The 27,955-nt window shown below is 46.2% G+C and overlaps 1 protein-coding gene across 2 annotated transcripts; it reads left to right on the plus strand.

The window, feature by feature from the left end:
* On the plus strand, positions 1 to 27,825 carry LOC135093325 (multiple epidermal growth factor-like domains protein 6). Of its 2 annotated transcripts, none has more exons than XM_063992502.1 (28): positions 1 to 91; positions 2,864 to 3,143; positions 3,516 to 3,652; positions 4,598 to 4,721; positions 5,545 to 5,667; positions 8,587 to 8,733; positions 9,384 to 9,541; positions 9,932 to 10,034; positions 10,870 to 11,072; positions 11,763 to 11,949; positions 13,272 to 13,400; positions 13,515 to 13,624; positions 13,873 to 13,976; positions 14,368 to 14,537; positions 14,628 to 14,729; positions 14,914 to 15,069; positions 15,220 to 15,477; positions 15,811 to 15,960; positions 16,387 to 16,503; positions 17,064 to 17,192; positions 20,895 to 21,061; positions 21,452 to 21,580; positions 21,723 to 21,885; positions 22,081 to 22,263; positions 22,405 to 22,545; positions 22,652 to 22,765; positions 23,348 to 23,482; positions 26,569 to 27,825. In XM_063992502.1, the coding sequence occupies exons 2-28, from the start codon at positions 2,969 to 2,971 to the stop codon at positions 26,571 to 26,573; spliced, it is 3,819 nt and encodes a 1,272-aa protein (XP_063848572.1). In that variant the 5' UTR covers positions 1 to 91; positions 2,864 to 2,968; the 3' UTR covers positions 26,574 to 27,825. The 2 variants fall into 2 exon arrangements, with proteins under 2 accessions (XP_063848572.1, XP_063848571.1); XM_063992501.1 differs by having other exon boundaries at positions 26,599 to 27,825.
* The last annotated feature ends 130 nt before the right edge of the window (positions 27,826 to 27,955 follow it).

Here is a 27,955-nt window from a genome sequence, read left to right on the forward strand (position 1 = left end):
GCACAGACACTTGCAAGGCGAGGAACGGCGGCTGCCACCACATCTGCCACGACGACGACGACGGCAGTGTTACCTGTTCCTGCCGCCAGGGGTGAGTACTGACGCCCCAGCTGCTGGGTGTCTGGTGGCTGGCACACACACACACACACACACACACACACACACACACACACACACACACACACACACACACACACACACACACACACACACACACACACACACACACACACATGTCATCGTAGGTGGGGGCGGGGGATGAGTCTCGGATCATTGGCACAGATAACGCGGCATCGGGCGGGCCGCGGCAGGAAAGAATATGCCACTCAGGATTTTATCTGTGAAGTTTCACCGCGAGCGTCTCGCGTTGGGGTCTTGAGGCAAATTCTCCGCGGAAGACTCAACGACCCAAACTTGGGAAATAAAATAACGAACAGCACATTCCCTGCTGCAGCCCCCAGCATTATCAGCACAGTCCAGCACTCCCACCACAGTCCAGCACTCTCAGCACAGTCCAGCACTCTCAGCACAGTCCAGCATTATCAGCATAGTCCAGCACTGCCAGCACAGTCCAGCACTACCAGCACAGTTCAGCACTTCCAGCACAGTCCAGCGCTCCCAGCACAGTCCAGCGCTCCCAGCACAGTTCAGCACTTCCAGCACAGTCCAGCGCTCCCAGCACAGTCCAGCGCTCCCAGCACAGTCCAGCACTTCCAGCACAGTCCAGCGCTCACAGCGCAGTCCAGCACTCCCAGCACAAGCACAGTCCAGCAGAGCGGGCTGAGGGGCGAAGCCACCCTCCTGGTTTTGCAGCACCAAGGATAAAAATTTTTCTTTCATCAAATGATAATAGTGATGAAAATTGAAAGAGCTTCCTGGTATCTGATTGCACCATTAAAATTCGTGGGGGTGAATTTAACATTTCATTTAACATCAAAGCCACTTTTATGAAACTGAATGGTAAATTGAACACGAACATTCTGGTGTAGCACAAAGGAAAGTAATTTTTATGAGAAGTCATGCAAGATTTTGCAAACGTTATTTTATACATTACAAAGTAATCCAACAAAATGTTTAATTGGTCTCCTGTTTGTCAAGCGGGTTTTATAACACTACACAAATGATGATCAGAAAGCCGCTGTGGATCCTCACAAAGTATCTCTCAGTTTTCCTTTCATTCTTTCCGGCGCGGCACTCGAGCCATTACGCTGCCGGGGACCACAATGCTTTGGGGGACTGGGAGCCACGCCCGCCCATTAGGCGCCGCAGTGTCAAGTGCCTCCACCTCTCAGCGGCGGGAGGCGAGGTGAGATTCACACAAAGCCTGGGAAAGAATGAAATTCAGAGGATGACGCCTCAAAGCGGAGGACGTGCTGAGTGGGGCGCCGCGCCTTCCATTACCACTCTGGCATGGTGGAACAGAAAATCCATATTGAGGAAGTACTTCATTAGGTAGCTCAGCACCGCATCACTGCCGATCACACCGCCATGTTAGCGGAAGGGCGAGGCATCCAAACATTCCCTGTTCTCGCAATCAGGCAATCAGAACAAGCAAGTCTTAACAAGGGACCAGATTGCCGTGTTCATGCTGCCCCCTCTCCCCCTCTCCCTCTTCCCCTCCCCCAAGTTCCTGTCTTTTCCCTCTGCTCCCGTCTGCTTCCTCTGCTCCCGTCTGCTTTCCTTCCAATCCCCCTCCACTCTCCGCCACCCCCGCTCATCTGCCGCCCGGAGGTCTTGCAGTGCAATCCCGTGTTTTATTTCCTGCCTCTTGCGTCCAGATCCCTCATTGTTTAAGCTGAAACGATCCCGGTTATTAACGTGTGTGTGTGTGTGTGTGTGTGTGTGTGTGTGTGTGTGTGTGTGTGTGTGTGTGTGTGTGTGTGTGTGTGTGCGTGTGTGTGTGTGTGTGTGTGTGTGTGTGTGATGTGAAGAGTGTTTCCTCACTTCATCAAACCCAAGAATCCTGAGTTAGATGGACTGACTGGGACGGCGGGTTGATGGTAACACACACATACACACACACACACACACACACACACACACACACACACACACACACACACACACACACACACACACACACACACACACACACACACACACACGCACACGCACACACACGCGTTAATAATGCACCACGAAGCCAAAAAGGATCAACTAGAAACGTCCAGAATGGAACTGATATAAATATTAATCTAGCACTGTAAGCGACGGAGACTAAGAAGACAGAGAGAGAGAGAGAGAGAGAGAGAGGAGAGAGAGAGGAGAAGAGAGAGAGAGAGAGAGAGAGGAGGAGAGAGAGAGAGAGAGAGAGAGACTGGAGGGGTGTGGGGCTTGAAAGCGTACGGGCCGCCGACCTTTTCTCCTCCACGCCCTTTAACAAATCCTTTCTTTCCTCCGCTTCCCCTCAACGCTCCTTTCCCCAGCGAGCCAGAAAAGAGCCACGTAAACAAGCTACGTCAAGAGCCCAAGATTAACTCCGCTCCGTCTTTCAGTTTCTTTGATTTTCCCTTCTGCTTTCAGTTCTTAGCTGCGTGGCTGAGTGAGTGTGGAAGGACTGGTGGTGGGTGGTGGTTGGTGGTGGTTGAGGATGTGGTGGTATGCTTGTGTGTGTGTGTGCTGTGGTGTTTTCATGGTAGTGTATTGGTGTCTTGGTACTGTAGTTTATCATGCGGCAGTGGTGCTGCTTTGATTGGATGCTGAGTGGTGTTGTGTATTGTTGAGGTGGGAAGTGGTGTTATCAAGGTCCTGTAGTCATAGCTGTGGTGTAGGGATATTTATTCCTGCGGTGTAGGTGGTGGTGGTATGGGTGTTGTGGTTCGACTGTGGAGTACCTAATCTTGTTGTTTTGGTGGTGACACAGGTACAGGCTGGCCCGTGACCGCCGCACCTGCCTGGCGGACGACCCGTGTGAGGTGAACAACGGCGGGTGTCAGGACCAGTGCCAGGCTGACAGAGGTCGTGCCCAATGCTCCTGCCGTCCAGGATTCACCTTGGCAGACGACCAAGTGTCCTGCGTCTGACGGAGGATGAGTGCCAGCAGCCTGGCATCTGCAGCCAGCAGTGCCACAACACGTGGGGATCCTACCAGTGCCTCTGTGACTCCGGCTACCAGCTTGGCACTGACCAGACCTCCTGCTACAGTAAGTGTTCGCCTCCTCACCTCGCCTCACCTTCTCTGGTCTCAGTGTTGTCACCTCATACTTGTGTCTTACTTTTGCCTCATTGTCGCTGGTGTCTTCACTTCCACCATTGAGTTTTCCTTCCTCGGTATAATCGTACCCTTCATCTTTAATCATATTATTTTTTTAACCAAGACATTCTCACCTGTGAATTTTACACCTGCCTCATCATCGTTGGCGTCTTCATCCTCAACATCCGAATCTTTTTCTTCTTCTTTTGTTATATTCCTATTAATTATTATTCCCAAACATGTCACATTCATTCTTAGCCCTCACTGTCTACTCCCGACCTTCGTTATGAGGGGAACGTGACGCATCGCCTCCTTCCCGCAGTGATCGATATGGAGGTGATAAACTACTGCCTCGAGAACAACGGCGGGTGTCAACACATGTGCGAGCACGGCCCCTATGGTCCCATCTGCTCCTGCCACCAAGGATACCAACTCAAGGCCGACGACCAATCCTGCGAGGTAACCAGAGGCTCAGGAATCACTTGTCTTGTGCCTGATCTTTTATCCACACTATATATGATGTAAATGGAGTGTTAAGGTAATGGAATAGCAGTCCAGGGGTGGTAAGAGATAACAAGGTAGACAGAAAACTGGTTGAAGGATAGATAAAGTGTTAGAGTAATGGGATATCAGTCCAGGGGTGGTAAGAGAAAACAAGGTAGAGAGTGAGAAGGAGGACTGAGATCACTTCTGCTGGGGTTGGGAGTGGAATAAACTTGTAGGTGATATAGAGAGAGAGACAGAGACGAGTGGAGAATGCTGAAAGATTCCTTGTGTTCTGTAGTAACACTGGCTGGTAATACTGTGTCCAGCCATCGAATTAACCACGTTTTATCTGTACCTCATAATGACGAGTCTTTTCATTTCTCCAACCTGAGGATGAGGACGAGAAAGCAAGGCAGACAGAGAGGTGGCTGATGATAATGAGGTGCTAATTCTACTTACTTAATCCTGGGGGATAAATAGTTGTGTTCCTGTCATCGAAGTAAAAATGAGTAAACTTAGGCTGAGGTGTGGACTGGGATAGCCATGTGTGCTGCGGTCATCGGTGTCACCACATTTTGTTTCTACATACATGACTTATTTTACATAAGAACATAAGATCGTAAGAAGTAAGGGAAGCTGCAAGAAAGCCATGAGGCCTACACGTGGCAGTCCCTGTATGAAATATACCTACCTATTTCCACCTATCGTCCCCCATCCATAAATCTGTCTAATCTTCTCTTAAAGTTCCCCATTGACTCAGCACCAACAACTTGATTACTGAGTCCGTTCCATTCATCTACCACTCTGTTTGAGAACCAACTCCTCCCTATCTCTTTTTAAACATAAATTTTCAAGCTTGAAACCCGTTATTTCTTGTTCTGTCCTGGTTACTGACCCTAAACATCTCCCCCACCCGAGGACGAGGACGAGTGCGCTGCGGAGAGCCACGACTGCCATCAGGAGTGCATCAACACGGAAGGGAGCTACGCCTGCACCTGCACCTCCGGCTTCACACTCAACGAGGACTCCCACACATGCACAGGTACGCTCACCTTCAACTAATCCTCAGCCTCAGCCAAGAGTAATCTCACTGTCTAGCCTCGTATGTGCGTTTCTGCTGGCAGACTCTTATACTATATTCGTAAATTGTCTTTCTTTCTTCTTCATCCTCGTGCTCAAAATTGAACTTCGAAAGAAAAGCATCAAAATACCTACGGGACTAAATTGGTCAGCTTGCTGTTAGATTTTCCTTTTTGATTGACTTTTTGGGCAAATCTTGAGTGGGTGTTTCTCTTCTCTCTCTCTCTCTCTCTCTCTCTCTCCTCCTCTCGTCTCGTCTCTCTCTCTCTCTCTCTCTCTCTCTCTCTCTCTCTCCTCTCTCCTCTCTCTCCTCTCTCTCTCTCTCTCTCTCTCTCTCTCTCTCTCTCTCTCTCTCTCTCTCCTCTCTCTCTCTCTCTGTCGATACCTAAAATAGACAAATATAATCAGTGAATACTCCCGTCACGTACTTAGTAACTCCACATAATATTCTTCCACGTAATATTCTGTCAGTTCTGTCTTCTCCTTTACTCTGCCGCGCTCCAAAGACCCATCTGCTCTGTTCTACCTGCTCTGTCTTCGTTCCCGTAGCGCAGCGTTACAAAGACTCTGTATGTTCTCTTCTGTTCTGGCTTGATTCTTGCTCTTCATCGCTTCAAAAGCCCGTTTACTTTATTTCTTCCGTCTATTCTGCTTCCTCTCCTACTGTGCCGCGTTCCATAGACCCGTCTGCTCTGTCTGTTCTCGCTTATGTTGGCGGTGGAGAGGTGGAGGAAGCTGTCGAGGCGCCGTGTGGGTGAATACAGTACGTGCTTTTGTTTTCGCAGACGTGGACGAGTGCGCCATGGAGAACGGAGGGTGTGAGCAGGACTGTGGCCAACACGCCGGGCTCCTACGGTGTGTTCCTGCGGCCCAGGGTTACGTCCTCGTCGAACATACAGACTGTGATAGTGAGTTCTGTGACTGCCGCTTTTCTCTTTAATATTTCTCCACTGTTATTTTTTATTCTGAAAATTTTCACTATTTAATTGTTTTTCTTGGTATTTTCTCGATGTTTTCTCCACGTTTTTTTTTTTTTTTTTACCTCCTTGTTACTTTATTTCTCATTTACTTATCATTCTCATTCTTAAGTCTTTTTTCGGCATTTTTCTCTATTTCGTTCAGCCTTTTCTCAGAATACTCATATTTTCAGCACTCTCTCTTATCAGTATTTTATTTGCAGCACTTTCTTTTTCCGCTGGGAATGAGAAGACTACTTATAAATCCTTGAATGTGGCACCTTATGCATTAAAACCTTTACTTGTGTTCAAGAGTGAATTTTTCGCTGTAGAAATATATACAATGCTATTGATGATCAAAGTTATAAGATGTCAAGTGCGTTATCTCATTAATTACTTTCTTTTGCCTGTGCGCTCTTTTTAAACTCGAAGTAAATAAATAGAGAAATAAGCGTTAAGCATTTATCTAATACTGTTAGTGATGAAGACATCAGCGTGGTAAGTATTCACTATCCTTGCATTAAGAAAACTTCACCATTATCGTCCTCAATATATTTTTAAGTCACTTCATCTTTAAAAGAATAATATTAATCATGAATAAAATAACAACGCGCTCTAAACACTGAACTAATATAGCGAGTGATGAAGACTATAAGCGAAGTAAATATTTAATATCTATGCTTAGACTTGATAAAGAAACAGGGGCGCTATCTCTCTCGGGGATCGTTAAGTCACTTGGCACTGACGGAACCTTCCCTCGAGCTTGACAGAAACTCATTTAAACCACCCATCTTCACTAAACCTTCCTGGTTTATCCTCCTCCACCACAAAAAAAACACTAACTGGCACCTTGATATTATTACTTCATTGCCAAGACCGCTGTGGTGAATCAGGTTAACCCTTCACTTGATAATGACAATATGACGCCTGTGACTTCATTTCAACACAGAAAGCTTAAACTAGGCAGAAGCACTTACAGCTTCAGACACCATCCAGTTGATATGACAATATGGCGCCGGTTATTTCATTTCATCACAATCTTAACAAGGCAGAAATGCTTAAGAGCTTCAGGCACCTGGACATTTGAACCGTCCAACTACTCCTGTTAAGCGCAGTTCTTTCGAATTCTCGCGCAAAAAGTTAGCTCAGGACAGTTAAGTAGTCTGTGCCCGCCAACCTGATTTTTGTCGCCCTCCCCTCACGCAGCCAGCCAGCCAGCCGTACGTGGCACAGGGCCCCTTTTCACTCATGCGTAAGTTATGCATTGAGGTTCTTAAAGCGTGTCAGTCCTGGTTTAGATGGACAGGAAAGGAGGTCAGCTCATTAACTCTATCTTAAGTCTGTGTCTGTGGCTCCGATGGTGTGTGTGGGTGTCGGCATAATTAATTTCTGCGTCTTCTCTGTGTGACTGAGAGAGAGAGAGAGAGGGGGAGGGGCAAGAGAAGTGTAAACCTTAAATATCTACGTGCATTCACCTATTGACTCTTCTTTTCGTGCCCCTAGGACTTGTTTATGTAGAGGATGAAGAATTTTCCTGTTGGCAATGTCTCTTCAAAACTTACTGTCTGATGGCACATGAATGCTACTGTGGGGAAAATTTTGTGAGTGAGTGTTTACAGATTTCGAGGAAGTAACTTTTCCTTTCTTTTCCTTCCAAGTTTGATGAGTTTTTGATTGAACTGCAAACTGTTTTCCTCGCAAACAATGCTTTTTGGGATGATGAGGTGTGTGTGTTGTGTGTGTGTGTGTGTGTGTGTGTGTGTGTGTTGTGTGTGTGTGTGTGTGTGTGTGTGTGTGTGTGTGTGTCGTGTTGTGTGTGTGTGTGTGTGTGTGTGTGTGTGTGTGTGTTTGTGAGTCAGGGTCAGTAAGAGCGAGGGATATTTCTTCAATAAACGATTTGAAATATTTATCACGAGTACAGTTTAGTTATCCACGACATACCAGTTTCTCTCTCTCTCTCTCTCTCTCTCTCTCTCTCTCTCTCTCTCTCCTCTCTCTCTCTCTCTCCTCTCTCTCGTCTCTCTCTCTCCTCTCTCTCTCTCTCTCTCTCTCTCTCTCACATTACAAAAGCGTTATCTGTTCTCAGAGCTGCTTTACCTATTACCAAACTCTTCACTAATCCTCATATACTCGTAGTGTCACATTGTTGTTTTAATGCAAGCGTGAAACCAAAGCTTCCTATACATGAAGTCTTTTAGCAAAACCCTGGAGTAGTGGACCTGAGACCTACCATTCTCCTCTTCTTATTCAAGCAATATCTTACACATTCAGATCGGAATGTCATAAAAAAAAAAACGTTAATATTTTCATGGATATTTTTTTTTCTCTCTCGCTATGCTCGGAAAGGCCGCTTTGCCGTACGTTTTGCTGGGAATTATTTCATAACTTCACTATTTGCAAAGCGCTGGGTAGTGAAAATGGCGGTGATTATTAAAGCAGCTGAACGGAAAGAAATGCTGCTCAGTTTCACCCTTCCTGTTAACTCAAATCTTTCGACTTCCACTACTACACTCGCCCACAGCAAAGAAACACATGAAAATAAGAAAATAAGGGAAGCTGCAAGAAGCCGTCAGGCCTACACGCGGCAGGTTCTTCATGAAACCTGCCTACGTACATCCACCTACTATCCCCATCCATAAAGTTGTCTAACCTTCTTTTCAAGCTCCCTGATGACTCAGCACTAACACCCTGATTACTGAACAAAACTACCACTTTATCTGAGACCCAAAAGAAGGGCTAGACAATTCCATCGTCCCTGTTAACTTCAGTCTTGCAACTTCCATTCCAACACTCCACCACAGCGAAGCAAAATAAGTGCTACACAATCTTACCCATACACTCATCTACAAAACACCTTCATTCTCTTCACAGTGATCCTGGATGACAGCGACCAGAGTCCCTTTGTGCCGTTCGGCATCCCGACGGAGGCGAGTAGGGCGGTGCCGACGGTGATCCGGATTCCCAATAACCTGGTCTCTGCCGTGAATGAGCAGGTCAACTTTGCCCCAATCTTCACGCGTGAGTGTCTGACCTTGCTTCTCGCCTGGCCTTGATAGGGAGGTATATGAGGGGAACGGGGAGGAGAGACAGAGAGAAGGAAGTAGAGCAAGGAGGGAAAATCTGTAGTAGTAGTAGTAGTAGTAATATGAGTAACAGGAGGAGCAGGAGGAAAAGAAGGAGGAGAAGGAGAAGGAGAAGGAGAGAGAGAGAGAGAGAGAGAGAGAGAGAGAGAGAGAGAGAGAGAGAGAGAGAGAGAGAGAGAGAGAGAGAGAGAGAGAGAGAGAGAGAGAGAGAGAGAGAGAGAGAGAGAGAGAGAGAGAGAGAGAGAGAGAGAGAGAGAGAGAGAGACAGAGAGAGAGACAGAGAGAGAGAGAAAGAAAGAATAGAAAATAAGAGAAGAAGAGAGAAAAAGGAAAAAGAGAGAGACTCCAAAACTCAAACTAGCCTCTTATTTCTTACTCCTCATAATAACGAGAGATCAGAACTCTTTTATGAACACCTAGTTACTCTTCTCCATCCGCACCAGACACACAATTCTGGCACGTTCCGGAGCGGCGTGAGGCACTAACACTGGGATGTCTTCAAACTCTCGTTCCCTCCTTGGTAATAGAGAAATAAGTCAGATTTAGAGCCTGTATCCAATATTGCATAGGGTGTTGCCGCTGCAGGGTGCGTTGCTGAATTCTTTGGACCAAACTGCTCGCTGACGTGCGCTGACTGTCCCGGGGAGTGTGGAGAGGACGGCTGCGTGTGTCCCCCAGGCAAGACAGGACCCACGTGCGCCTCACCATGCCCCGCCGGAACCTTTGGCCACAACTGCACAGAGGTGAGTGGTTCCCTGTAACTTTCTTGTACTGGTCTCTGGGCTGTCACTGTCCTTTTTTTTTTTTTTTTCCTGTTTTTTTTTTTTTTTTTTTTTTTGTGTGTGTGTGCAAGTATAAAAAATATATTAGTAAATGGAATAAACGATCATGAGTTATGTTGAGGTATGTATGTTGAGGTATGTTGCGTTCGTCCTGCTTTCTTGAATATAAATGCGAGCAAAGAATACAATTAGTAAATACAATGAGTAAACATCAAGAGAAGTTTGCAGCATGGGTCTGGCCGCTGTCAGGGCGAAATTATTAGCTGTCTTGTTGTTTTATATTTTATTAATGCCGTTTTTTTCTGCTTCAATGTTCCTGCGCCACACCCTTCCATCTTCCTCTATCATCAGGAATGTCAGTGCAAGAATGGCGGCACCTGTGAGCCTGTGTCTGGAAACTGCACGTGTCCTCCCGGGGTGACGGGCGACCAGTGTGAGGATGGCTGTCCCGCAGGTGAGTGGAACGACGTGTGGGGAGAGGTGGGTCTTTCAGATATCATGCCAGCGGGAGTCCGTGGGGGGAGAAAAGCAGGAATTTTTCTTCAGTTTCGTCTTCAGGAATATTATGTATATTTTGATGGTGAGAAATGAAGAAAGAAAAAAAAAATCTCGAGATGGAGAAGCATTTTACATTTGGCTCACCTTTTCAATTTCCGTTTTCTCTCACATAGATGAAATGTGAGAGAAAAATTATAGTGCTGTTTCATTTCGCTTTCCTCATTTGATGGTGGAAGCATTACGAAATGAAGCAGATCCATTATATTTCTCTTAATGAACATTTCAACTTCCATCTTCTCACTCTTGAAGAAACTGTAAGTAGTTATAACATTAGAGAAATGGTGCTTCATTTTCATCAAGTTTTCTCACTGCCAAAGTTCACTTACATATGCAGTGCCTTATTCCTACCAGCAGCATCATGGCAGTTAGTCATAAGATTCAATATGAAGCAGCCACCAATCTTTACTGTACTAAGATGAGTATAATGTGAAGGCGGGAACAGGGGAAGGGAGAGGCGTGCAGAAAGGCAGGTAGGGCTGGGACTGTGGGATGCAGTAACTATAATGTGAGGGCGGGAGAAGGACATGAGAGCGAAGGGAAAGGCGTGCAGAAAGGGAGGTGGGATTGGGACACTGGGATACACTAACTAATGCCCTGTGTAGTGTGGATGAAGTACCTAATGCCCTGCGAGATGTAGAGCAGATGCACTAATGCCCTGAGGAGTGTGGAGGCACTAACTAATGCCCTGCAGTGTGTGAGATACAGAACCTAATGGCTGCCGCGTCCACCAGGGTACTACGGGGAGCAGTGTGAGCGGCGGTGCCCCGTGACGTGTGCCAACATGCGCTGCAATAGACTCTTCGGGTTCTGTGAATGTGATCCGGGTCGCTTCGGCTCATCCTGCAACCTGCCCTGTCCTGACTTCACGTGGGGCGCCAACTGCCGCCACCAATGCCGGTGTGACACTAGGACCACGGCGCGCTGCCACCCTGAGGTACAGTTGCGTGGCGCTCTGGTCAGTCTGTCCTGCTGCACTCCACTCAGAAGGACAAGGCGGCCATTTATTCTTTCCTTTCTTCTTTCTCTCTCTCTTTTTTCCTCCTTTCTTTATTTTGTTCTTTGTTTTTTTTTTTCTCTTATCTGTCCACTTATTGTCTGGTTCTGCTTTTCCATCTCCCTGTGACTTTAAGAGAGCACCGTTAAGAAAACTCCTTAACCGAATTACGTAGCCAGTCCTTTTTCCTATTCACTTTTCAGCAAGAATTAATGAAATGCATCTTTTTTTCATCGGCAAAAAAGAATCGCAGCATTTGTGTTCATTTCAGATTTTAGCCTTAAATTAACTTAAAACTTACCAAGATTTGAGATTCGCTCGTAGCCCCTGAGGCTCAAGTAAATGTGATCCGTTTTCTGTGAACCCGTTTTCCCTTTGACTTGTCCTTAACCGCTTCACTGCTAAACAAAATTTCCCCATCGGTAACCTTAACTTTTTTTAGATTCTTTGTTTATATTAAGCTTTTGTAAATATTTTTGTTGCGCAGAAAAAACAAAATCAATCTTCAGCTTCCTCTCTTTTCTCTTCTGTGTCTCCATACAAACAATTATTGCTGAACTATGAAATTTAACGAAGATGACCATAGCAGTAAAAGTGCCTATGAAAGACAGCCACGCATTCCCTCTGCAGAGCGGCGTGTGCGAGTGTCTGCCTGGCTATGTGGGGCCGGACTGCTCGGAGGAGTGCGCGCCGGGGAAGTGGGGGACCGGCTGCCTGCACGAATGTCAGTGTGCCAACGGGGACGCGTGCCACCCTGCGACGGGCGTGTGCATCAAGGACTGTCCCCCGGGTTTCACGGGAACCGACTGTGACGAGCGTGAGTGTCCCTGTAGGAGTCCAGCCGCCACTCCTGGTGACTTTTCTGTTTATATGTTTGATATATGCAGTTATCCATGTTTTTATAAGTTCATACATGTATGTCTGTCTGTTTATCTGTATATTTGTCTATCTGCCTGTCTATTTATTTATCCACAGTATATATGTCTGCCTGCCTACCTACATACCTGCCTGCCTATCTATCTATTAATTTATCAGTCAGTCTATCTACAATTTATGATTGCTAACTCAAACAAGGACCTCGTTTCTTCTTATACTAAGAATAAATATGTTCTCGCTGCATAAGGATTACTCGTATCCTAAACATGCAACAGACAAAGTTCAGGTCCAAAGAAAGAATAGTTTTACACTCTCGCTGTTCCCTAACCCTCCCATGCCTTGGTATCCGTACACTGTTAACATCAAGTGGCGGTATTTATCACCATTGCGCAACTAAGACTAACATGAACCTTCTTTCCCGCAATGCGCCTCGTCCTCCCCACAGTGTTTGATTCACAGTTCCGTTCATGCTCCATAAACTTCCAAAATACGAGTATGTGGGTTGATCAGTGTTTCCGCTCGTTCATCCTGAAGATTAGTCAGCTTGGAAGCGACATCTTTCTGTCTCGCTTTCTGACACATACACAGGAACACCAAGGCATCAACAAAACGGACGTCTGATGGATTTGGTTTATACGAAGCAAAAGTGCATGTTTTTGTTTTATCCATCTCTGTTATCAAAGGTGCAAGTTTTCATGCAACATTACTTAACTTCCTCGTATTCTCAGAGATGTTAATGAAACAATTGAATAAATGAAGGGATAAACTGATTATTTATGAAAAAAGACAAATGATCAAGGTATGGAGCCGAACAAAAAATATATATCTAAGACGGAGAAACGGAAAATGTCATTCGTTACTAGCAAGGCGTAATTTTGACAGCGAAAGGAAGAGAAAGGGAGAAAACATAAGACTTAATTTTGACCGGGAAAAAAAGACAAAAAAATCATTCGATCTCAACAAAGACCTACAATCTTGAGAGCGAAAAGAACGGTGAAAAAATACGAGACTTAATTTTAATTGAAAACAGAAGATTGAAAAAAAAAAATTGAATACTCCTAGTAGGCCTAGAAAAAAAAAAAGTGAGAAGAAAAAAGAAGAAAAAAAAAAAAAAAAAATATATATATATATATATATATATATATATATATATATATATATATATATATATATATATATATATATATATATATATATATATATATACATACAGTACAAGGAAGACAGTAAGCATAAGTAAGACTTCCTCTCTTCCCTCTGCAGGCTGCGAGGCGGGTCACTACGGCCCGGGCTGCATGAAGACCTGTATGTGCGGTGGCATGCGGCCCTGCGACCCCATCACCGGGGAATGCCTCTGTCCCTCAGGCACCCACGGCCCCAGCTGCCTCCAGGGTCAGTACGCTGCTTCCTGCGCCCCTCCTCATTGCCACCATGGAGATAATAATGATAAATAATAAGAATAATCTCACTTACTGTTTATTTTCACGTGTGTTGCTTTGCCTGCAGTGTGCGCCCCTGGACGGTGGGGGGAGAGCTGCCTGCAGGAGTGCCAGTGTGAGAACGGTGCCTCTTGTGATCGCGTCAGCGGGAAGTGCCACTGCCTGCCGGGATATGTCGTCAGTACACAGCTTGTTTTGTGTGACTGGAGAGAGAGAGAGAGAGAGAGAGAGAGAGAGAGAGAGAGAGAGAGAGAGAGAGAGAGAGAGAGAGAGAGAGAGAGAGAGAGAGAGAGAGAGAGAGAGAGAGAGAGAGAGAGAGAGAGATGCTTGTTCAGTTTATCCTTTACTGAAATATTTAACCAAGGATACGAGGCATGAGAGTCGCTGTGATAAGCCTGAAGAGAGACTGAATTGCGCATTTTCAGGGCCCGGCGTGCGAGACCAAGTGTCCCTCAGGAAGGTTCGGTGTTGGCTGCCGCGACACCTGCAGCTGCCTCAATGGCGCCACTTGCCACCACATCACCGGCAGGTTGGTCATCCCCGCATCCTGGACTGTGAATTTTCTTACTTTATGTAGAGCATTAATACAGCACAGTATTGTTATAGAGAAAGGCAGCAAGGCAGCTGCCCCTCTGGCTTTCCCTCAAGGAATCACTCTATGCTTTTTTGTAGCTCGTATTGTTTAAGAAAACTGGTGAATGAGCTTCCTGCATCTACTTTGTTGTGTCTTTCATGGCAACAGTCCTCCACAGTAAACAACACGTGAACCTGACATGCTTTTTTTTTATTTTTTTATTTATTTATTTATTTTTTTTTTTTTATTTATTTATTTATTTATTTATTTATTTATTTTTTTTTTTTTGGCTGTATTGAGTAGACGATGGTTTCTCTTCACTACTTATGGCTCCCTTGTCCGGCAGGTGTGAGTGCGTGCCAGGTTTCACGGGACCAGGCTGCAGTCAGCCCTGTCCGCTGGGACGCTTCGGACAGGACTGCGTCCACATGTGTGACTGTAACAGCGGCCGCTGCGACCGAGTGACGGGCGAGTGCACGTGTCCCCCAGGCTGGCGAGGACCTCAGTGCCAGCTCCGTGAGTGTCTGTGTTGGCCCGCCCTGGCTGGGCTGTGGTGCCTTACGCGCTCGGGATAGAGCCTCCGGTAACACATGTTCTCGTCGGCAGCATGCGACGCGGGGCGGTACGGGGCCGGGTGCGCCATGAACTGCAGCTGCGCCAATGGTGCTAAGTGTGACCACATCTCCGGCGCCTGCATGTGCCAGCCAGGTGCCACCACAATTCGTCCTTTCTTTTGCATTCCAGAGCATAACTAATATAACGAGTATACGGCAGGTTTGCTAATCTGTATATGAAATTTCTTCTGAATATAATGTATACTTTTATATCAAAGTTAGATAGTTTACAGTGTTCACTTCTCTTATAGCCTTGCCTTTACTCTCCTTCCCTGCAGGCTGGCTTGGTACTTTCTGTTCCCGGCCGTGTCCCGAGGGTTACTGGGGGCCAGAGTGCCGTCACCGGTGTGGCTGTGGAACTGGCGCCACTTGTGACCCTGCAACAGGTGCCTGCCTGTGCCCTCCCGGCAAGTATGGCCTCCACTGCTCCAAAGGTAAGTCTTCCGGTTTCTCTGTCTCACGGTCTTTTAATTTTAGAAGAGACTATGAGCTAATTTACTAGGCCTTTTTTTTTTTTTTTTTTTTCCAACAACATCGTGAGGGCGAGGCGACGCGTATTATCATCTAATCATCTTCCCCATAAGTGTGTCCGATCGACCGATGGGGCACCGACTGCCAGAACAACTGTCTCTGCTACAACGGCGGTTCCTGCGACCGGGTGTCCGGCGCCTGCGTGTGTCCCCCGGGCTACACCGGCACCATGTGTCAGGACAGGTGTCCTGACGAAACTTACGGCTTCGGGTGTCAGCACAGCTGCCTGTGTCAGCACGGGGGCACGTGCCAGCACGACACCGGGGCGTGCCTGTGTCCCCCAGGGTATGCTGGAGCCTTCTGTGAAACAAGTGAGCATCGCCGGCTTGCTGAGCCTCGCCTTTCTTTGTACAGTATGTTTGTTGTCGATTTAAGTATTGGGGTTTCGGGCGCCAAGGATCACGTCTTAGGGTAATTGCCGGTCTCACCTTCAGATTGCAAGCTGCCCCCTGCCTCCCAAAACCGCCACCCACCCCCTGCCCTCCCGCCCCCCAGTCCACGCCACCAAACGTTAACCAGTTTATATGACCTCAAATTTTCTTGTTAATGATACTAATACATCCAAACGTTGACCTCACGTCCTAGAACTATGAACTCAGTTTTCTGAACTTGTAAAATAACAACATCAACGTCCTTTCCCTCAGCCTCCGTGTCGGGCCCCACTAGTGAAGGGTCGGGCGCCTGTGTCACGGATGACCACTGCCAACATGGCGGCCGCTGCGACGCCACCTCGGGCACGTGTGAGTGTGCCCCGGGCTGGCGCGGCCACCTTTGTCACAAGCCATGTCATCAAGGTAAAAGCCCCTCTACTGAGTACTGTTTCTCACATTAATGAAAACATACAGTGTATACTTAATTCTCAATAAGAGGTATACATGGGTTAGTTTCCGCCACCAGTGACCACAGCCAGAAGTGCGAGTGTCACACAAACAGCCGCGCAGGCTTTCCTTTCATCATCCTGGCCAACATTATTCTAGATGTAGTCCAGAACCAACACTGAGTCTCACAGTAGAAAACCTAATGGCTTGGGCGTCACTTACCTGGCTAGATTTTATGTAACAGCGTGGAAAACTAACGTAAAATTAATGTAATGATTTCCATTAGAATTATTATATAACATTTTTGTGAACTTGGAGACAAAAAAAAACTTGTCGGTGGTTGAGTCAGTGCTTCACCGTCATGTCCCGAGTATTACAGCACCTCCCGGTGTCTCCCTGCAGGTTTCTGGGGAGAAGAGTGCCAGGAGGCGTGCTCCTGTGAGCACGGGAGTCAGTGCCACCACATCACCGGGGAGTGCAGGTGTCCCCCGGGATTCAACGGCGACAAGTGCCAGTTTGGTGAGTGTGTGAGTGACGCGTGATGAGTGAAAGAGAAAAATGTGTGTGTGTGTGTGTGTGTGTGTGTGTGTGTGTGTGTGTGTGTGTGTGTGTGTGTGTGTGTGTGTGTGTGTGTTATGAGTGACGAGTGAGACAGAAAAGTATGTGTGAGTGACGAGTGACGACTGAGACATGAAATGTGAGTAACGAATAATGAATGATGACACAAAGAATGAGTGAACGATGAGTGATGAATGAGATCAGAAATGTGCTGAACGAGTGATGAATGAAGAGTTATGAGTGATGAGTGATACAAGAAAGTATGATCAGTTTGTGCTTCATTCAGTGGAAATCTTCACTGATTGATAAGCTAACTAACTGACCGGCTAACTGTTCCTATTTTGGCGCCGTAAGCAACTGACTCATATGGCGCTTCTGAAAGAGGAAGTAATTTTAATTATTTATTTACATATTTTATTGATATTTTATTTATTTGTTTATTGAGGGAGAATGCAATGATAGGGCAAATATTTAGTAAGATCTAAGCCGCGTCACCACAAGTTGCGTCTATGTCTGTGCAGTGTGTCCTGTTGGGTCCTACGGTAGCGGGTGCGAGTCCTCCTGTCAGTGTGAGCTTGGGCAGCCCTGTGACCACGTGACGGGCTCCTGCACCTGCCCTCCAGGCCGCCAGGGTCACCAGTGCCACGAGTGTGAGTGATGAGTGCCAACAATTTCTTGCCAATTCCCATACCCTCTAAGAAGGGTCACCCCCACCCCCCAGCTGCTAACTCTGTACAAGGGCCTTATCCGTCCATGTATGGAGTATGCTTCACTTGTATGGGTGGTTCCACTCATACCACTATCGTCAAAAGCTTTTCGTCTTATCAGTTCCTCTCCTCTAACTGACTGTCTTCAGTCTCTTTCTCATCGCCGCTGCAATGTTGCATTTCTTGCTATACTTTACCGCTATTTTCACGTTAACTGCTCTTCTGATTTGTTAACTGCATGCCTCCTTTCCTCTCACGGCCTCGCTGCACAAGACTTTCCTTTTTCTCTCAACTCTGTTCCGTCCACCTCTCTAATGCATGTGTTAACCGGTATTTTCAGTCGTTCATCCCTTTCCCTGGTCATTTTTCTTTTTTTTTCCCTTAACTGGTGTTTATCTACATAAAAAAGATTTATCAATTTATTTATCTGTCTATTTATCTATCTACCTATCTATTTATCTATCTATCTGTCAGTCTATCTATCTATCTATCTATCTATCTATCTATCTATCTATCTGTATCTCTATATATTTTTTTATTTATTTATTTATTTTTTTTTTTTATTTATTTTATTTTTTTTTTGTCGAAATCTCATATTATTTACTTAATATAACTACAACAACCTCAGTTTCATGTAGTCTTTTGTTTCTTTGATGCTAGGAAGACGTGCAGTTCTCAACACAAGTGATTCCTCATTGACTTGACTACTGATCTGACTACCAGCGTATAACGTGACTTAAGGCATGACTAGCATAACCCTGCCAGCCATTCAGACTCTACCACTAACACACTTGAACATGAACTTAATGACATGAACCAGTTCCCACGTGTGTCCACAAAGCCATCACACACCTGTCACATACGCCACACACACACACACACACACACACACACACACACACACACACACACACACACACACACACACACACACACACACACACACACACACACACACACACACACACACACACACACACACACACACACACACACACACACACACACACACACACACACACACACACACACACACACACACACACACACACACACACACACACACACACACACACACACACACACACACACACACACACACACACACACACACACACACACACACACACACACACACACACACACACACACACACACACACACACACACACACACACACACACACACACACACACACACACACACACACACACACACACACACACACACACACACACACACACACACACACACACACACACACACACACACACACACACACACACACACACACACACACACACACACACACACACACACACACACACACACACACACACACACACACACACACACACACACACACACACACACACACACACACACACACACACACACACACACACACACACACACACACACACACACACACACACACACACACACACACACACACACACACACACACACACACACACACACACACACACACACACACACACACACACACACACACACACACACACACACACACACACACACACACACACACACACACACACACACACACACACACACACACACACACACACACACACACACACACACACACACACACACACACACACACACACACACACACACACACACACACACACACACACACACACACACACACACACACACACACACACACACACACACACACACACACACACACACACACACACACACACACACACACACACACACACACACACACACACACACACACACACACACACACACACACACACACACACACACACACACACACACACACACACACACACACACACACACACACACACACACACACACACACACACACACACACACACACACACACACACACACACACACACACACACACACACACACACACACACACACACACACACACACACACACACACACACACACACACACACACACACACACACACACACACACACACACACACACACACACACACACACACACACACACACACACACACACACACACACACACACACACACACACACACACACACACACACACACACACACACACACACACACACACACACACACACACACACACACACACACACACACACACACACACACACACACACACACACACACACACACACACACACACACACACACACACACACACACACACACACACACACACACACACACACACACACACACACACACACACACACACACACACACACACACACACACACACACACACACACACACACACACACACACACACACACACACACACACACACACACACACACACACACACACACACACACACACACACACACACACACACACACACACACACACACACACACACACACACACACACACACACACACACACACACACACACACACACACACACACACACACACACACACACACACACACACACACACACACACACACACACACACACACACACACACACACACACACACACACACACACACACACACACACACACACACACACACACACACACACACACACACACACACACACACACACACACACACACACACACACACACACACACACACACACACACACACACACACACACACACACACACACACACACACACACACACACACACACACACACACACACACACACACACACACACACACACACACACACACACACACACACACACACACACACACACACACACACACACACACACACACACACACACACACACACACACACACACACACACACACACACACACACACACACACACACACACACACACACACACACACACACACACACACACACACACACACACACACACACACACACACACACACACACACACACACACACACACACACACACACACACACACACACACACACACACACACACACACACACACACACACACACACACACACACACACACACACACACACACACACACACACACACACACACACACACACACACACACACACACACACACACACACACACACACACACACACACACACACACACACACACACACACACACACACACACACACACACACACACACACACACACACACACACACACACACACACACACACACACACACACACACACACACACACACACACACACACACACACACACACACACACACACACACACACACACACACACACACACACACACACACACACACACACACACACACACACACACACACACACACACACACACACACACACACACACACACACACACACACACACACACACACACACACACACACACACACACACACACACACACACACACACACACACACACACACACACACACACACACACACACACACACACACACACACACACACACACACACACACACACACACACACACACACACACACACACACACACACACACACACACACACACACACACACACACACACACACACACACACACACACACACACACACACACACACACACACACACACACACACACACACACACACACACACACACACACACACACACACATAAACCAACTTTCACACATAACACTGTGCTTCTCTCAGTCTGCTCCGATGGCCACTGGGGGGACGAGTGCCGTGAGAAGTGCCAGTGTGAAGGCTCCTCGCTGTGTGACCCTGTGTCCGGCGACTGTTTCTGCCCCGCGGGTCTCCGGGGTCGCAAGTGTCGTTGGAACTGCCTGAAGGGGAGGTACGGCGTGGACTGCAAACAGGTGAGGAAAGGTGAAGGAAGAGGGGGAGGGAAAGGATGGGCGCTAGGATGCAGGAGAGGCAGTGAAAATGGGCTATTGTATTGATAATAATAGTAAACAAGTAGATAAGTATAAACAAATATATTAATAATTAGTTGCAGTGAAAAGTTAGAATTGTGATATCAGTAACTGAATATATGAAGTAGATAAAATTAGATAAATAAACTAACAGATAAATAGTTAAAAGGTATAAGAAATATCACATATGATGAAAGACGTGGTACTAAATGACTGTGTGTGTGTGTGTGTGTGTGTGTGTGTGTGTGTGTGTGTGTGTGTGTGTGTGTGTGTGTGTGTGTGTGTGTGTGTGACAGAATGAATTACCACTCTGCCTTCCTCTCTGCTTGACAGAAGTGTAAGTGTAGCAATGACGGCACGTGCGACCCTGTGAGTGGACAATGCCAGTGCAAGGACGGGTACTACGGCCCCACCTGCTCCCTGCCCTGCCCACCCGGCACCTTCGGCCCGGGCTGTAACGAGGTGAGGTCTGCCACACACACCGCTACTGAGACACTCTGGAACATCGATCTTATCTAATCATGGGTAGCATAAAGTAGAGGAGGGTTTAGGTCTTATCATGTGGCGGGTGACAGCAATGTGATAGCCTCACGTTCCTTGCCAGACTTGTGACTGCGAGCACGGCGGCGTGTGCACGGCGGAGGGGGAGTGTAAGTGCCCGGCTGGCTACACAGGAGCCCGCTGCCAGACTGCTTGCCCCGCCAACACCTGGGGCGTCGGTTGTGCCCACACCTGCAGCTGCAAGAACGATGCCTATTGTCACCCAGGTGATTTATCCTTTGTCCATAAATCTCTCAAACTATTATCACAGTTTTGACAGATAAATCACCTTTCGTTTTAAGTTAATTAATCCACTGCTATAATTAGACTTGTCGAGCTTGCTATTAATGTGTTCCTGTTTCTTAAGCCACGTCATTCCTTCAGTATTTATTATTGTGTTTCATTATATGTATGTGTTGCAGCGACTGGCGAGTGTCAGTGTGGCCTTGGATGGACGGGTCCAGACTGTAGCCAGGCTTGTCCCGCTGGCCGGTATGGACCCAACTGCCTTCTGGATTGTGCCTGTCACCACAACGTGTCTTGTGATCGCTTCTCGGGTTGCTGTCAGTGTGGCGCCGGCCATTATGGCCGCTTCTGTGAGCTAGGTTTGTATTTGGCAGGAAGTGTCAGAGTCTGACTAGAACTTTTGTTGCGAAAGCTTTTGTAATTCAAATGCGAGACATTTACGAAAAAGTATCGTGTGTGTCTCTCAGGTTCTTTAAATCCCAACCCTCCCTCTCCTACAGACTGTCCGAAGGGTTTCTACGGGGCGTCCTGTGTGGGCGTGTGCGACTGTCAGAACGGCGCCACGTGTGATCACAAGACAGGACAGTGCCGCTGCGCCCCGGGGTACACCGGGGAGAGATGCAGCGAGACCTGTCCCCCAGGTAACCTTCACTTCGTGTATTAATGGGATTCCGAGAGGTTGACGGATGCGTGGTGAGCTAAATATTTCATGTGGGTTGTTAGTCACATCTTTCTTTGTCATCGCAGGGAAGTTTGGACCGCAGTGCCAGAAGGAGTGTGAGTGTGGGCAGTACCCGTGCCATCACCACACCGGGGAGTGCCTCTGTCCTGCTGGCCTCCACGGGAAGAACTGTGATACACGTAAGTAATGCACTCTTCCCTCCACTTCATTGCCATCCTCCACTGCCTCCACTCCCTTGCCATAATCAAGTCTAAGCTGAAACTCATTTGGTTTCTCTGCCTCAAAACGTCCCATCGACCCAGCACGTGCTCTTTCACCTCCATAGTGAAGACTGACTCTATCCAGGCTCTCTATCCACCGCTCCCCAATGAAAGGAGCAGAACGAGCCGTAAATATCTGGAAAGCGATTATAATGTGGCTTTTCGCTGCCGAGGTCCTTCCTTCACTGCATTTTACGCACGTTTGGCTCACGCGGCGCCGCACCATATGAATATCCAATGTCATCACGTGCTGTGGTAATGCTCTCGCCAAGACAAAGTTTCGTACATAAATCACTTAGGAATAACTGTTGTATTAATTTTAAAGAAAACTGATACGCTCATCAGTGAAAACATAAATGGATAACTTTACGAGTGGAATACAAGAAAGGTGGATGAGATGGGATTCACTGATAGAATAATGAGGATTTGGTTTATGGGTGAAAATACTACAGAGGCAAGGTGTCTGACGGACGGTCCCTAACTCTTGGACTTCTGTTGCAGCGTGTGGCACTGGCAGGTACGGGCCCGGGTGCCGCGAGGCGTGCCAGTGTCTCCACGGGGGAAGCTGCCACCCTGTGAGCGGCCATTGCTCATGTGCCCCGGGATGGTTGGGTCCCACCTGCAGCCAGAAAGACAGTAGGTACCCTCCTATATGCACACACACACACACACACACACACACACACACACACACACACACACACACACACACACACACACACACACACACACACACACACACACACACACACACACACACACACACACACACACACACACACACACACACACACACACACTCTTGAAATAATGATTAAAGTAAATTTGTTATATGATGAATAGCAATTACGTATCTTTTTTTTCCCCGTCTTATCATTACCTTTATCTTGCCTTTCCATCTATACTCTTCCTCTTCTTCCCCTCCCACTTGTCAACGGCCCTTTAAATCCATCTTTCTACGCTATACAGATGAATGGAGTAAGTATTATACACCTGTTCCCTTGAAACTTATCAAATGAAATATTACTGAACCACAACTTTAGCAACTGCAAATTGATTTCCTGTTAATATTCTCACCCCTTTCTTTAGTCTTCGTAGTGGTTTGTCGTGTGTTGAATACTAGATGCCTTCTTAAGCAGTGAATTTCTGTTTGCACATTTATTTTCTCTATTAGCAGCATTCTCACCCAATACTTGTTGAGTTTTCGCATTGCTTTGTCTTGTCTTAAATATTATATGCCTTCTTAAACCATGAAATTCCGTTTACACTTATTTTCTTTCCAAGTATTTCTTTCCATCTATTTCTAAAGCTGAACTCTTTGCTCAAACCTTTGCTAAAAACTCTACCTTGGACAATTCTGGGCTTGTTCCTCCCTCTCCTCCACCCTCTGACTACTTCATGCCACGTATTAAAATTCTTCGCAATGATGTTTTCCATGCCCTCGCTGGCCTAAACCCTCGGAAGGCTTATGGACCTGATGGGGTCCCTCCTATTGTTCTCCGAAACTGTGCCTCCGTGCTTGCACCTTGCCTAGTCAAACTCTTTCAGCTCTGTCTGTCAACATGTACCTTTCCTTCTTGCTGGAAGTTTGCCTACATTCAACCTGTTCCTAAAAAGGGTGACCGTTCTAATCCCTCAAACTACCATCCTATTGCTTTAATTTCCTGCCTATCTAAAGTTTTTGAATCTATCCTCAACAGGAAGATTCTTTAACATCTATCACTTCACAACCTTCTATCTGATCGCCAGTATGGGTTCCGTCAAGGCCGCTCTACTGGTGATCTTCTGGCTTTCCTTACTGAGTCTTGGTCATCCTCTTTTAGAGATTTTGGTGAAACTTTTGCTGTTGCCTTGGACATATCAAAATCTTTTGATAGAGTCTGGCACAAAGCTTTGATTTCCAAACTACCCTCCTACGGTTTCTATCCTTCTCTCTGTAACTTCATCTCAAGTGTCCTTTCTGACCGTTCTATTGCTGCTGTGGTAGACGGTCACTGTTCTTCTCCTAAATCTATTAACAGTGGTGTTCCTCAGGGTTCTGTCTTGTCACCCACTCTCTTCTTATTATTCATTAATGATCTTCTAAACCAAACTTCTTGTGCTATCCACTCCTACGCTGATGATACCCTCACTGAACATCCTCGGTCTGTCCTTTACTTATAATCTGAACTGGAAACTTCACATCTCATCTCTAGCTAAAACAGCTTCTATGAAGTTAGGTGTTCTGAGACGTCTCCGCCAGTTTTTCTCACCCCCCCAGCTGCTAACTCTGTACAAGGGCCTTATCCGTCCATGTATGGAGTATGCTTCACATGTCTGGGGGGGTTCCACTCATACTGCTCTTCTAGACAGGGTGGAATCAAAAGCTTTTCATCTCATCAACTCCTCTCCTCTAACTGACTGTCTTCAGCCTCTCTCTCACCGCCGCAATGTTGCATATCTAGCTGTCTTCTACCGCTATTTTCATGCTAACTGCTCTTCTGATCTTGCTAACTGCATGCCTCCCCTCCTTCCGCGGCCTCGCTGCACAAGACTTACTTCTTTCTCTCACCCCTATTCTGTCCACCTCTCTAACGAAAGAGTTAACCAGTATTCTCATTCATTCATCCCTTTCTCTGGTAAACTCTGGAACTCCCTGCCTGCTTCTGTATTTCCACCTTCCTATGACTTGAATTCCTTCAAGAGGGAGGTTTCAAGACACTTATCCACCAATTTTTGACCACTGCTTTGACCCTTTTATGGGACTGGCATTTTAGTGGGCATTTTTTTTTATTAGATTTTTGTTGCCCTTGGCCAGTGTCCTTCCTACATAAAAAAAAAAAAAGTAATATTATCACTTGATACATACGTAATTAGAGATAACTGTCATTTTCATTTTTTTTTTTATAAGTAAACAACTTTTGCTGTCACTGATTACAATATGAAAAGAAGTGACACCATGTATTTTTTGATAAAACGAGTCTCAAAGATTATGTCGACGGTGGCGGTGGTTGTTATCAAAAGACAACTTTACGAAATACTTCACTCGTTAGGTTCTTTTCTAAACTATTTTTTTTCTTTCTCCCTCTCCCTTTTTAATACCTGCCCTTAGTTATGAGTTACCCCCATCATCGCCCCTGGAAAGCGCATTTCATTGGTTGTTGCTTAAGAAGAAATATTTTTTGCTTGGTGGTCCGCAGGGAAGTCTTGAGTGCTGGTTGGCTTATCTTTTTTATTGAATTTGTGTGGACTTCGGCATTGCTTGTTGCTTATTTCCCTTGGTTCCAGTGTCGGTACCACGCTCCATTTTAGCAGCAGTAGTAGTAGTAGTAGTAGTAGTGTAGAAGCTCTAATAGTAGCAGTTGAATGTTGTATGTAGTCTGGTCTTTAAATGCATCCCGACCACTAACACTAAGAGCACCTCACCAGTTCATTTGATTCCCTCTGAAGATATTCCGGAATGTTTTAAGTCACTCCGAGTCCGAGAAAAGCACCATCCCCGTCATGAGAGCCGCAAGAGAGAAGAAAACATCATAGTCTATCTTTCTGTCACAATGTTTGCATTCATCTATAATTCGTGTTTACTTTTCTCGAAATTATAGTTTCACTTCTCCACGATCAAGCTGCTTCTTCCCTCGCCTCTCCTGTCTTTCCTCCTCTCGCGATGTTGCTTGAATGTTGCTACCCTTCTGCAGTATTAAATTTTATTACAATTATAGTTATCGTGTGCTTTACATTTCTAGGGTGACTGACGAGGGCTCTCTCTCCCACAGTCTCCTTCCTGGCCAGTCAGCACCGAGGCAGAGCGGACATCCCGGTGGAATTCAGCTGATTCCTCGCTGCTCCCGCAGCCAGGATACCAATGTGATAACGAGGCAGTGTAGGTGACAAGATGAGGTGGAAAAATGTGGGAAAAGACTTGATATAATGAACAGAGATTCCCAAGCGGATCAGTGTAACAAAAGGTTTATAATAAAGGCAAAGGACGAAGAGACCTAAGCTGAATGTAACGGAACGCAGTGTACAGTGAATGTTCCATCCGGCTTGCATGTGAGTGTTCCATCCGACTTGCCTGTGCAGCCTGGTAATGGTGGCGCCGCACGCTGCCCCCTCAGCCGTCACCAAACATGAACACACTATCAGTGGTGTGACAGCCTTCACGTGAAAATAAATACTCCATTACTTTTTTCATTATTTCCTAAGAAACCAAGGACATGAGAATTCATCTCCAGTGCCGCTAAAGCCACCGGGGCGGAGATTCTGTGGCCGCGAGACTGCAGTCTCCTTGGTTTTGTGAGGCCTGCGTGAAGGCGACTTAATTTTATAGTCACTTAGTAAAATATTGCACTTTAAGTTCAGCCGCAGAATCATAAAATAGTATTATAGGAGTTTTCGTACAAATGATTTTTTTAAATATAGAAAGCAAGATTAATCAGAGACACTTCACTCGTAGACCTGACTCAAGCAGACGACGGTGGACTGAGAGGACTCCCCACGCCACGCCACGCCACGGACTCCTTGTGGAAAATCAAATATTGACGGAAACATTCTGAAAATATGGCATTGCAGCAACATTCTAATACATTTTTTTCCTTGAGAGTCATTTTAGTTCAACTTAGCATTTCTTGTTCCTCTTTGTCTCGAAACTTTCGTCTTTCAGTGGTACGAGTGTGTCTGTCAGCCTTGATGCTCTGATTCTGATGTATTTTGTCGTATGAAGAAAAGGCGAAAGTATTGTAAATGAGAAATAACCTTATACTTTTAAGATGATTACGTCAGAGTGTTCGTTATGTTATAGAATAAGTGTTGTTTCACTGCTTTTAGATAAATGTTAGCAGATTTATTGTTGATTTGCATTGTACTGTAATGATAATTGACTTCTTTCTACTACATAGTCAATGACACGTTCAAACACTGACGTCTTTACTTCACGCCATCAGTAATTGTCATTATAGAGATGCCTGTGAACCTCAAAGTTAAATATATATGATTTTTTTTTTCCAGCTGTGTCATGACCATTCGGTAAGTCACGTAATATAATGAGTACCCTGCTGCACTCAGTATCAGTGACATGTATTACAATTTCAAATGAGTGTGTTCTATCAATGGTCTTGGTTAAGTGCCGCACTA

Source organism: Scylla paramamosain, chromosome 42 (assembly GCF_035594125.1).
Source record: "Scylla paramamosain isolate STU-SP2022 chromosome 42, ASM3559412v1, whole genome shotgun sequence".
NCBI lineage: Eukaryota > Metazoa > Arthropoda > Malacostraca > Decapoda > Portunidae > Scylla > Scylla paramamosain.